The 13,434-nt window shown below is 39.1% G+C and overlaps 1 protein-coding gene and 1 long non-coding RNA gene across 3 annotated transcripts; both read left to right on the forward strand.

The window, feature by feature from the left end:
• The first annotated feature begins 75 nt into the window (after positions 1 to 75).
• On the forward strand, positions 76 to 10,329 carry LOC121735371 (ralBP1-associated Eps domain-containing protein 1). Of its 2 annotated transcripts, XR_006036842.1 has the most exons (6): positions 76 to 403; positions 486 to 896; positions 2,709 to 2,865; positions 5,213 to 5,378; positions 8,316 to 9,573; positions 9,621 to 10,329. XR_006036842.1 is itself a non-coding variant. In XM_042126180.1 (5 exons), the coding sequence occupies exons 1-5, from the start codon at positions 254 to 256 to the stop codon at positions 9,370 to 9,372; spliced, it is 1,941 nt and encodes a 646-aa protein (XP_041982114.1). In that variant the 5' UTR covers positions 76 to 253; the 3' UTR covers positions 9,373 to 10,329. The 2 variants fall into 2 exon arrangements, 1 of the variants encoding a protein (XP_041982114.1); XM_042126180.1 differs by having other exon boundaries at positions 8,316 to 10,329.
• Positions 10,330 to 12,182: 1,853 nt separating this feature from the next.
• Positions 12,183 to 12,740, forward strand: LOC121735372. The gene is made up of 2 exons (XR_006036843.1): positions 12,183 to 12,519; positions 12,587 to 12,740. It is a non-coding gene; the product is annotated as an uncharacterized LOC121735372 (long non-coding RNA).
• The last annotated feature ends 694 nt before the right edge of the window (positions 12,741 to 13,434 follow it).

Consider the following 13,434-nt stretch of genomic DNA (forward strand, 5'->3'; position numbering starts at 1 on the left):
TGCATGTTGCAAAAAAGGTCATAGCTTTAAACATTTTTCAAAAAAAAAATGTTAAGTTTGTCTGAAACTGTCAAGCAGCTGTCAATGACATTTTCGTTTGCTTCGTGTAAATTTTGTGATGTTACATTTTCTAATTCGACTGTATATCAATGAATATGGTTTACATTAATAGATAATGAATAAATGCGTATTATCCGATTTTGGTAAAAAACTGTAACAGTGTGTGGAAGGTACAGTTTCTAATTTGGTTATAATGGAGGATCTCAATTTGACAGAGACCGAAATGAGATATTTCGGTGATTTGTTTTTGTGTTGTGACGAAGAATCAAACGGAAAAATACCAATTTTAAAAGCAACAGAACTGTTTAGATCTTCTAATATACCTAACGATGTCCTAAAACAGGTGAGACATGCTACTGAATGTTAATGATCAACACTTGTTTTGTTCTATATATTTACAATTTACAATGTTTTATTAATTGTAGATCATGGACATTAGTGTGGCGCCGAGTACCTGCGCTTCATTGAATCATATGAACAGAAAGCAATTCTATTCAGCCCTTAAACTAATAGCAGCTCATCAAACAAATAGAACATTAAAACCTGAGCTTTTGGCCACTCCCTTAGATTTACCTTTGCCTCGATTCACTTGGGCCCTTAACTCGGACGCTAATGCTGATCTCATACAGTTATCCAATTCGCCAAAGGAGCAACATATACCTAAAAGAGAAAGAAATTTTGTGGGAAGTATAGGAGCCTATGAACCTATGAGAGTATCGGCAAATCTATCTGACAGTGATGTACCCCAAACTCTGTCACACGACAACACGGAAGCACACAGCACAGACTCTGAAATTGAATCAGAAACAACATCACAAAGATCAGGATCATGTGGTGTAAGTATTTCTAACTTTTATAATACCTACACTTGTAAAAAAAATATGTGTAACTGTAAAGTATGTATCCATTGTCTCACAGCACCTCACTTACTATTTAATAGTAGCAGTTAATATGTGGAATTAAAAAAAGACAATTTACTTGCACTGGCAAGTAAATTGTGTTTTTTTTATACGAATATTGTGAAATAAAGTTCTAATTTTGATAAGAATTGTATTTGTTTAAATAAGTAATGGTCATTGCTGACTAAATGTAGGCTGTTTATGAAAACATCTGTATGAAGTATTGGTTAATAAATGTTGACACGGGAAATTTTCGTAAAGGACATTTTGGGAGAAAATTAGTTATATACTGTACTATATTTTATATATAGTTTAAAACTCATTCTCGCTGCAATGTCCTTTATTCAATGAAATTTCTGATATAGTAATTGCAAGTAATAATATTTTAATGTATATCTTATGTATTATTTTAACAGTGTCTCTGTTCACATAAAGTTTAACACAATTTTTTAAAAGTGTTAAGTTTTGGTGCATATTTAATGAAATTGGCAAGAGCAAATTTATAAATTACAACTTTTGAACATTATCAGAGTATTATCTACATGTTTTATTGTCTTCACCTGAAATTGCTGTCTTATCAGTAATGTTAAAGTGATAGTTGATTTAACAAATTGTTTATTTAACTTCTGATAAAGTAAATTAACATTATGCATCAAAAATCTTAGAAAAATAACCTACTCTTAAAAATTCCATTGTTATTTGTATTATAATATAATTTGTTGTAGTATCATAATAAAATAGTCTATTAATTCTTGATGATTTCTAAGAACAAGTGTGTAATTTCATACCTCGACTGTGGGAATTGCGGACACAATCGATTTTCAATTGTTAAGGATTGATGGGTTAAGGCTCCACAAAAATTGAAGGGAAAATCAGTTTTTTAATGTTGTATGGGAGGTCTACTTAGTATTTGTCATCAAAACAACAAATACGCCATTATTATATATATTCAAATATTATAATACATATGATGCTTACAGTCAATGCAGTATTATACCGTCCTCGGCGAAACGAGGTGGTAGTGGTCATTGACCTTTTTAGTCCAGGCACTAAATGAAAAGTGCTCGCACTGTATTTAGAATATTTAATAATAAAATTGACCTCTTATAGAGACACAGATTATTAAAGATTCATCGGAAAACCTCTTGGTAACTCTTAGAATGATAATCTCCAACTTTTTATGAGTTCGAAGTGATATGCTTCATATACAGTTCACATCGAGTATGTCAATCGAAGTTTATAAAGAAAATGACAAGCTTTTTGACAAGGAGTCAATGACTGTTACTGTATCGAATCCCGAGTACACCTTAGTAGGGGTACTAGCCCAGTAGTTCAGCCTTGTATGGGAAGCTGAAATAAATTATAGTCAGAAATTTTTTTGCACCAGTGTTTAGAGGAGGTCACAAATAGCTTAAATTCAAAAACTCTACCAAATCTGACGAGTGTGTTAGCCACCATATTGATACTACTCTAAACACTGGTGCAAAAAAAAATCTGACTATAATTCATTTAAAAAAAAATCTAACTCTACTGGGGTAATAGAGCTTTTCCCTTTGGGGTATGAAACCTAAAAGATTGTTAATTATTATGGTAGAGACTGCTTGCGGCAATAATAAAAAGTATATTATATATTCAATAAAGCATTGCCTATTCTTGAATTAAGTTTAAACTTTAAGTTATAGTTTTAATTGCCTAAAACAGTTAGATTAAAAAAAATCCTTTTTTTAAATATATTCTATATTTTTACAGCGTAGAGCGAAAGCCGGTTCACCGTGGAGTACAGCAAGTGAGAGTCCCACCCCGACTAACAGTGTGGCGGAGAAGGTGCACCCCGTGTGGGAACACAGCGCGACCGGGCGAGGAGTGTGGCCAGTCAACACTGCAGAAGAACATACGCAATTATTGGGTAAGTAGACGCTCGGATCCACGAATTTTACATACCATTCATTAAAAAATGTGTCTTTGCCATGTGCCCATGTCAGTGTCAATAATTTTTTGCCCATTTATTCACGAGTTGGACTCGCGCACAAAGGGTTCCGTACCACAATAGAGCAAAAATAGGATGAAATTTGTGTTTTTTGTATGGGAGCCCCCCTTTAATTATTTTATTTATCTATAATATAAAAATGAGGCGCTGAATGTGTTGCTAAGCGCAAAACTCGAGAACGGTTGGACCGATTTCGCTAATTCTTTTTTTTAAATATTCCTTGAAGTACGAGGATGGTTCTTACGGAGAGAAAAATTCTAAAAAAAAAAATTAAAATTTCCTGAAAAAGTCTAAAAACAACACTTTTCTATACTCCCATAGTTTTGTTAGTTATAAAAGAACTGTTTTATTACTAAAATATTTATGTTTGATAATGTACGCTTTTATAACTCTGGACGTCACTTTATCGTGGATGCCGGCTTTCACGACAAAACGTTAAAATATGCCCTTTTGATTTTACGCACCGCGGACGTTTTGTGCAGTTCAGAAGTAAAAATTAAAAAACGTTAAAAAGTTATCGTCGACGGAAATTTAAATGCGTCTCCATAATATATTTCCATACATTTTACTTCCCTATGTTATCTTTTTACCGCGGACGTCCACGATATTACCGCCACGTCCAAAATTATAAAAGCGCACATGAGAAGAGAAGGCTGGTTGTTTCTTTCATTTGTTATTTGATAGATAGTAGATACGTATGACAAAGTTTACTACTTAAAAATTATAGACATATACATTAACAATGTTTGATGCATAAAATTCTATTGAGAAAATTCTTGAAAATGAATGTTAATCTTATAATACTTATAATATTTATTCCATTATTTTGTAATTTATTCAAATATTGTGATTATTTGCAAAAAAACCCACCAATCTGCTAATCTCGCGAGATCTCGACATTGGCGAGATCTCGCGGTATTGTATTCATAAACTCGCGGGATCTCGCTTGAGCCCCAATCTCGCGAGATTTGCATTCCCTACTACCATACAAAAGATTTGTCATAATACTTAAAAGTCAAATATATAAAAATGGATTTTCAATTATGTTAGTAACGCTAAAACTCGAAAACGGCTGAACGGGTTGGGCTAATTTTAGTCTTAAAATATGCGTAGAAGTCCAGGGAAGGTTTTAAAGCGACACGAAGTTCACCGGGACAGCTAGTTTTTAATATAAATTATTAAAGTACAAATAAGGGTGGGTTGCAACTTGCACCAGAGGCGTAGTTATAGTTAATGTTATGGTTAAATATGGCGTCCATTATGGACTTTTACTAGGGATTTGACAGTTCATTTGACATTATGTTATGGTTAAAGTTAAAGTTGGTGCAACCTACCCTAAAAGTATTTCGTGAATATTTCAAGTGCCTATGTATTGCCGTTATTGATATCGAGCATAAAAATAACAAAATATCATGTTTGTTGCCCCCCTTAAATATTTTATTTTTAGTACCTACTTGTTGTTATAGCGGCAACAGATAAACACAATCTGTGAAAATTTCAGAAGTCTAGCTATAGTGGTTCTTGAGTTACAGCCTGGAGACACACGGACAGACAGACAGACGGACAGAGATCGAAGTCGTAATAAGGTCCCGTTTTTACCCTTTGGGTACGGAACCCTAAAAATGATATCTCTCTTTACCCGAACTTCATATAAAACCCGTTTTTCCGATAAAATCATTCAATATAGCGGATCCCACTAGTGAAATAATATTAATTATAAATGTTACAAAATTATAAGCTCTATTTCTAAAATATTATATTGACAGAACTTGCATGACGTCTCACACAATTGATGTTTGTCAAATCAATACAAAAGAGTCCTATCAGCCAGAGACCGGTCACGCGGTCAAGCGTTTAAACCAGTTTTGTGTTCTTTGTGTTATATTACGTTATATAGAGATGCTCATACAGAAGGCGTTCTGAAAACGTCAGAATTACTAATGTGTGACTGACCGCTCGAATGCGAAATGCGAACGCTTGAACGCGTAACCGCTCTCTGTCTGAAAAGTCCCTTAGAAATGCATCTACGCGTTGCGTTGCGGTCTGAATTGACCGTTCAACGTTGTGCGTGGCGGCCGAATAGAAAGATCTTCCGACCGAGCGAGATAGCATGCTCGGTCAGGCCGAATCCCACGGACGTGATTTCAGACGTTGTATAAGATAATATAATCTTGCCGTTCTCCGAAACTTCCATAGCGCGATGCAAGATTGTGAAGCGAATTGTGGGTACCGCCACAACCTTAATAGTTCTTTACAATATTTCCAGGCACCGAAGAGGAGTCCTCGGACCGGCACTCATCAGATGAGGACGGGGAGGCGGAGGGCGCTAGCGACGACGTGTTCGTGATCAGCGAGGCGCAGGCGCAGCACTACGCGGCGCAGTTCGCGCAGCTGCGCCCCGAGCGCGGCCTGCTGTCCGGACACACCGCCAGGTATGTTATAGTTAAAAACTTTGGAAGTGTCAAGGGACACCCAGATGGAACGAAGTTCCAGTTTATTATATTTACTAGCTGTAGAAGACGCACGGCGCCATATATTATGAATTGTTGGAACTAACTTAATTTGAACAAATTTACGCATTTTCACCCCCTTACAACCCTTTTTTCCAGTAAAAAAGTAGCCTATGTCCTTTCTCAGGCTTTAGACTATCTGTATACAAAATTTCATTACAATCGGTTCGGTAGTTTTGGCGTTTGGCGTGAAAGCGAGACTGACAGACAGAGATACTTTCGCATTTATAATATTAGTATAGATTATGTGCACACTGCACAGCTGTTTTGATTAATAAGGGCCGTGCTACACCGGAATGGCAGCGGCGAGGCGAGCACTTTCAGCGCTGCCATTCCGGTGTAGCGCGGCCCTAAGAGGGGTACCACTTACCAGGGTTTTAAAAAGTTTTTAAATTTGACACAAATTTTGTTGACACCGCGCGCTATAAACTAAAGTCCACGCGGATGAAGTCGCGGGCAACAGCTAGTATTATACAAAAAATATGTTTAAGATTTTTGAAATTTTATTTTAATACACATCCAAGACCCAGGAACATTGAAAACTTTTTGTTCCGCCTGCGGGACTCGAACCCAGGACCCCCGGGATGAGTGCTTGCGAATGCGAATTCATTTTCATCGATATTTTCATGGAAATAAGATATTTTCCCACATCAAAATGTAGCCTATGTCCTTTCTCAGACTCTAGAATAACTGTATACAAAATTTCATTGCAATCGGTTCAGTAGTTTTGGCGTGAAAGCAAGACAGACAGACAGACAGACAGACAGACAGAGATACTTTCGCATTTATAATATTAGTATGGATTTCTTATGTACAAAGAACCTGTATACCTCAAAAAAAGAGAGAGAGAGACAGAGAGACAAACACGCGCTATCGCACGGCTTACAACTCTAGCATTTTTGCTATAATTGTAAGCCACTTTTGTGTCGTTACAACTTTGCGTCTTAATTCTTTCTGTTTAGCCCCCTTTCGCAACGGGCGATAAGGAACTTCGTATATAATAATATCCAATAATAATAACTCCCACGCCGGTTTCGGTGGCGGTGGCCGGTTTCATTGAAAACAGGCCAGTTACGCAGGAGTAAGTGCCTAAGTGTGTGCGCAGTACACAATGAGCACTTTCTATTCCTCTTTACTCTCATAACCCAGTGGGACGGAAGACCGACACGACTGGCGAGAGATAAGGCGCATGACCGACTTTCTACTTGCCCCTCCGTCGCATGGATCATCTTACTTGTAAGACAATCAGGTGATCAGCCTGTATTGTCCTAATCAAACTTGAAAATAACATGCTTCCAAAGCGGGAATCGAGCCCACGACCTCCGAGTCAAGAGCCACGCTCTAAACCACTGAACCACGGGGTCGCCAGAAATGCCATGCCGTTAGCAGAGGCCGGGTTTCCACTGACGCGGAGCTGGGCGGAGAGGAGCGGTAAAGAGCGGTGAAAATGTGTCAGTGTTTCTACAGCGGAGCATACTTTTGGAATTGATTGAATGATTGACTGAGGCACTGCGCGAGAGTCACGCACCGCACCGCTGTCCTCCGCTCTGCACCCCAAGGGAGATAGCAGACGGCACACTTTTTGTGTGAATGTATGTGCGCCGCAGACTCGATCACACAAAAAGTGTGCCGTCTGTGATCTCCCCAATGCTCGTTGTCCTCCGCGCCGCATCGCCTCGCTGTATTTTTATTATGAATATCCGCTCAGCTGTGCTGTTTCCATTGAGGCGGAGCGGAGATTTCGAGCATAGTGATTGGTCAATTCGGGCACCGCTAAGCTCCTCTCCGGCCAGCTCCGCGTCATTCGAAACGCGGCCTAAACAGGCCGACTAGGCCGACTCAGTTCTCGTTTATACGTTTGACGTAGGATGTCATAATGGCCGGCGCGTGCCGTACTAATGCGCTATTCAGCATTGTGAAACATGTCGAAAGTGATATTCGCGCCCAACTCGCTTAGATTCGCCCGTTTGCTTGTCGAGGAACTGAGGAGCCCTAAGAGGCCAGGCCACAGCACTGCGTTGCGGCGTCGTATCGCAAAAAGACATCGCACTACCACGGGGTCAAACTGACTTGGTGTGATGTGAAGCGTCCATAGATAAGACAATTATACTTAGATATTCCAACCATATTATATCATTCCAACATGAATAACACTATAGTTCCCTAGTGTAGATCCAGCATTATACGCGTTTCTTATTTTTTACCTACCTTTAATAAGGTTTATATCTACGAATAATAAAAACTATTCATATCCTACTTCCTACTAATATTATAAAGGCGAAAGTTTGTATGTATGTATGGATGTTTGTTACTCTTTCACGCAAAAACTACTGAACGGATTTTAATGAAACTTTACAATAATATAGCTTATACATCAGAATAACACATAGGCTACAATTTTAACCGACTTTCAAAATGGAGGGGGTGTTATGTTCGTTTTTTTATGGTCAACGATTACTCCGCCGTTCGTGAATCGATTTTCAAAATTTTTCTTTTGGTGTATACGTTATCATTCCCATTTGGTATTACATTCATAAAAGTGATAACCTGATAAAGGGATCCATAAATAATCGAGGGAACTCCTCAAAATGTATATCCCATCAAACACATCCTATAAAAAAACGTCTCGCAACTCAGTTTTTATAACGTAATCATTTATGAGATCCATGCCAATACCAAGTCGGTTAATTTATTCAGTCCCTACCTAGGGGACCTTCTGTCTCAAGTTATTACGTAAGTTATTATCATATCAATATTAAAAATCTCTTACGTTTGAAATAGATCAACTTGGACATTGCATAGTACTACTACAACTAGTTCGTTAATAAAACCTTAAACCTTGCACCAACTACTTTGCAGATTATTTTTCGAAAAGTCGCGTCTGTCGGTCCCCGACTTGAGGAAGATCTGGCAGCTGGCGGACATGGACAAGGACGGCATGCTGTCGCTGGAGGAGTTCAGCATCGCCATGCACCTCATAGTGCTGCGGCGCGCCAACGTGCCCGTGCCCGCCGCGCTGCCGCCGCGCCTGCTGCCCCCGCGCCCCCCGCCCGCCGACCTCGTCCACCTCGCCCCCGACATGTTCGGCTCCGGCTCCTCCGCCGACTTCGACTTCCAGCCCGTGCCGGAGCCCGAGCCCCCCGCGCGCCCCGCCGACGCCTCCCTCACGCCGCCCAAGGAGGCCGCCAAGGAGTGGACCAAGTTCGTCGACTCGCCGACGTTCGGCGCCGCGAGCCCCCGGCCCGAGCCCGTCAACTTCGACTTCAAGGCCGCCCTCGAGCGCGACCCCAAGATATTCCACCCCGTGGCCCTGCGCGCGACGCCGGACGGCGGGCGGGACGAACGCGCCGGCGCCTCCCCGCGCCGCGACGACCTCGCGCTCGCCTTCGAGCCCGCGCCGCGCCGCCCGCAGCCCGAGCCCGCCCCCGCCCCCGCCGTGCAGCGCCCGCAGCCGCGCAAGCCGCCCAAGAGCGCGGGCGCGCTGCCGCCGCCGCCGGCGCGCGACGAGCAGCCGCAGTCGCTGCAGCACGCGCCGCGCAAGGAGCCGCCGCCGCCCCCGCCGCCGCGCCCGCTGCGCAACCACACGCGCTCCAGCTCGCTCGACCTCAACCGGCTCAAGTCGGCTCCGCCGCCGCAGCCACCGCCGCGGATGTCTCCGCGCGAGTACGACGGCGAAGGGTTCGGGTACGCGCGCGAGGACGGGCCGCGCATGCAAGGCGCGTTCGAGGTGTACCGCAAGCGATCGCCGGCGAGCGCGGCGGACGAGCCGGACGTGCGCGCGCTGCACGAGCAGAACGCCGTGCTGCACCGCGTGTGCCGCGCGCTGTGCGCCGAGCTCGCGGACGCGCAGCGCGAGCGGCGCGCGCTCGCCGTGCGGCTCGACCCGCGCCACGACTCCCGCCCCGACGCCGTGTAACACCACACCAAGCTCGACATCGCTCCCGCTACGATTTTTTAATCTGAGATTCTGAGTTGGCATATCCTTTCGCGTCGTCTCTTCTTCGTTGCATTTTGTCAGTAATTTGAGACAAAATTAGGTTTCGGTCGTCGGTTTAGGGTCTGAGGTTGGAAACTGTACCTAGAGCGCGCGGGACGAGGATAATCTCGATACGCCGGTGTTGCGAGCGTCCGACGACTCGAAAGGTCGCGGTGGCGTCGGCCGAGCCCGGAACGCTGCGATATATCTCTAGTAAAAATGTTTATCTCGCTTATTTCGTTAATTAAAAATGCGATAGCACCCGTCTGGACTAATTTAAGTGACTCGATATTTTGTCTATGGATCCGCTCGAAGTGATAATCGAGTGGAGACTGGAGACGTGCCGAGCCCTGTGATATGATGTATTCGCTATTGACTTTCCTTTGACCCCACCTTTTTAGGTTATTTTGAAATCAGTAAATTATTAAAAATCAGAAACATTTACAAACAATAATTTGGCAATGTTTCACATGTGATTGTACGAAATATTGTACTAAGTATCATTTTAAAGTAAAATTAGATAGGTTTCAAATTACTGCGACTATTTAATAGTTGAGCTAACATTATATTCAATAACAAATACATCACATCTCATCAAATGTTTATCTTATTTTGTATATTAATATATTTATGCTTTATAATTTAATACACTATTATGTCAAAGTAATCTCACATAAATATTGTTACATTCTGTTATTGGCCAAGTTAACATTGCAGCATAATTTATAATTTTTAAATTTTATTTAGATAAGTAAGCATATTCCAAATTTAAAAATTCCAATAATATTAATTTGACACAGTCAACATTGTGCGTTGCGTTTTTACAAAGAGGCTATACGTGATTAAAATGAGCTACCTATAGTTGGTCAAGAAACTGAAAAAATTTAAAAGTGGCAACATCGTAGTGTGATCCCTTTTTTCTTAGATTGATTTGAAAGGGATGACACTATGATGTTGCCACTTTTTAATTTCTTCACTTTCTTGATAGACTATAATGTTTATTATCATTTATCATAGAGAGGTATACTGTATACATACAAACAATTAAATAAACATTGTCTTTATCATTTATTGTCTTATAAATAGACTGTAATACTTGAATCATGCAATCGTCACGAATAGATTATCATATTTCATTAGTATTTTGATTATTCAAATTTCCATTTGCAATATTTTAAAATTAGAACCTATTCGATTTTTAAATCAACACCTACCTCAAAACATCTTCTAGATCGCGAATCAGCTGAGCTTTGCAAACCAATAGACAGCATACAAGTACCAAGGATCTAAGTCACAATTACAATAATTTTAGTAGCTTTTTATAAATGTTTTTCGGTTTTATAGCCTGTCAAGAAAGTGAAGAATGAATGGACCCTTTAAGAAAAAAGGGATGGCACTACGATGTTGCCACTTTTTAATTTCTTCACTTTCTTGACAGACTATACGTATTGTAATACTTTTGTATGTATTTTTTATTAAGTGATTTACAAGTTCGTGGCATTTAGCGTGATGATTTCATTGTAAGTATATTTTTATAATATGTAAAAAAAATCGCGCGCTAAACTTGCTTAAAATTAGCATTGCATTCCTTTTGTATACAAGATTATTATAAAACCTTAATTGAGAATATGCATAATGTTAAAGTATATATTATTTAATATAAATATTGTTCCAAAAACAACAGTAACTAATCACTTGCAGTATAAAGTACTTTTTATATAAAAAATATGCATATTCTCCGTTAGATATGCATGAATGTTTTGTATCTTATATTAGTTGTATAAATGTAATTGTAAAAACTCTGACAATTCGCGCGTTTTTAGCTTACTACTGCCCGGTTTAAAAAAAAACTGGAGATTACCTAAATAGATAAACTCCTGAATAAAATTCTCTGGGTTTGTCACACAGAACAACAATTTTATTGTTCTGTGGTTTGTCACCACTGAGGTATCGGCTTTGTTGATTGGTTAACGTTTTGAATCCAACCAGAAGTGCTGTTGAATATATTATAGTTATCTTTTCAAAAATAAAGCCTCAGAAACCATTAATCATTTTTAATAATTGATCCAAATTCCAGTGAAAATCTATCCGTAGTAGTACTAACACCTCTATGATTTTTCTATTTCTAAATACACTAAAAAGTTAATATCGTTAAAACGCGCTGCATGTTTTGATTCCACTTGCATAAGGGATATTGTAAAGGACTGGATTTATTAAGAATGTTAATTAGATCTTATTGGCTAAGCAGAAAGATATTTGGCTACAACGTAATGTTCTCTAAGTCAGTATCGAGTTAATATTAAATGAACCTATTTGGGATACTTGTAAGCCTATAATATCTTTCTTCATAGCAACTGTACTGATATTTTGCTGAGCTGTAAAATCAGCAAGCGAGATGGAATAAATTTATACCAACCTGATTTTTCAAATAAATACTTATCAATTAGAGTTTGATGCTGCATTTAAAAGATAATGTAGCATTAAAACTAGCAAAGTTATAAAAGAAACGGATACTAGTATAGAAAATGTGTGAAAACTCTTTGTATCATAATATAAGTATAATAGTATGTTGTATCGTTTTAGTTGTTGTAAGAATTATATTATTCTTTATTCAAATTCGAACTGTCCATTAATATATGTGTAAATAATGTATTTAATTGCATCTCACCTATATAAGTGTATAACAAGGAACTTATGAACAAACAGTTGTTTTTAGTACTCTACGTTTCTAAGCCCTTATATAGGTTATATTTAACTAAAATTAGTTTTATCAAAATATTTAGTTTTATTAATATACTCCTACCATTTGAAACAGTAAAATGTTTTTTTAAATATTAAATAATACATAAAATTTTAATAATTCAATCCTAATGCACTATTTACTAAATCAGTACCTATTCCAGTATCCAGTTTGTTTATAATTTCCTTGGTCTAATGCGAGTTTTTCTTGACTGTATGCTATCACAATGTTAGGTCTGTATTATATTTTTAGCACTATGAGTTGTGACTTATGAGTTATGAAGTAAGCAACGCCATCTTGAGAAAAAAAGTCAATACTCTATGGTCGAAAAACTCCCATTACAAATCGTTCAGAGCAATTTAGCCTTTATTCCGACCACATAAGGTTTGCCCTTACATAAACTCAGGACTATAGTCTGAAGCTTGATGGCCTGAAATCTGTAACTCGGTCCAATTTTTCAAACGAATGTTCACCATTATATTTACCTTTATGTTAAAATGTATACATACATTGATTCATATTATTGTAGTAAACTACTTATGTACAATAAAACATTTCAAAACTGTTATAATTTTTTGTTTGATGTTACATCTCATAAGTCATTATAGTCATTACTTTATAATCAAGTCAATAAATAGCCCCTTCTTATTCTTATCCCCCCTACACAGCGAATAATTATGAAGTGTGTATGTGTCTCTAGTCCCTACAAGTGTAACAAAACTAAGTCAAAAGTAGCAGCGCTAAAAAGATTAAGTAGGTAACTTTTTTTAACCTTTGTATAGGAATATTCATGACGCCGCGCTGGGGCGCTTGCACATATACAAATATAAAAAATGCTCTTTCAGTGCTGCTACTTTCACAGTGAACTTCACGATACACCCCTAAAGTATTATCACTGAATTTTATTACAACCTGTATAGAGTTCACTGTGAAAGTAGCAACGCTGAAAGAGCAAATTTTTTTGTGATTTGTTGGGCAAGCGCCACAGCGTCATGAATTTGCCCATAAAAAGTTAGTCTTTTAGCGCCGCTACTTTTTGACTAAGAGCTGACGACCAAATCGGTATTAATAAAACTCCGTTAGCTACTTCTCTGAACAACCCTTTCTGATAATATGCGTGCTGACAGGCCGTGGACTGTGGGACTTGGGAGTAGTGGGTTGGGGAAAAAAAATGTAGGTTCAGCTGTATTAAAACTCCGTTAGCTACTTCCCTGAACAACCCTTTCTGATAATCTGCGTGCTGACAGGCCGTGGACTGTGGG

The sequence above is a fragment of the Aricia agestis genome, chromosome 17 (assembly GCF_905147365.1).
Source record: "Aricia agestis chromosome 17, ilAriAges1.1, whole genome shotgun sequence".
Lineage (NCBI taxonomy): Eukaryota > Metazoa > Arthropoda > Insecta > Lepidoptera > Lycaenidae > Aricia > Aricia agestis.

Bases quoted from the DNA above. Each gene is read 5' to 3' on its own strand.
- LOC121735371 (XM_042126180.1), top strand. From the start codon at position 254: ATGGAGGATCTCAATTTGACAGAGACCGAAATGAGATATTTCGGTGAT. The intron at 404-485 runs GTGAGACATGCT...TATTAATTGTAG, and splicing joins CTAACGATGTCCTAAAACAG to ATCATGGACATTAGTGTGGC. The intron at 5,379-8,315 runs GTATGTTATAGT...ACTACTTTGCAG, and splicing joins CTGTCCGGACACACCGCCAG to ATTATTTTTCGAAAAGTCGC.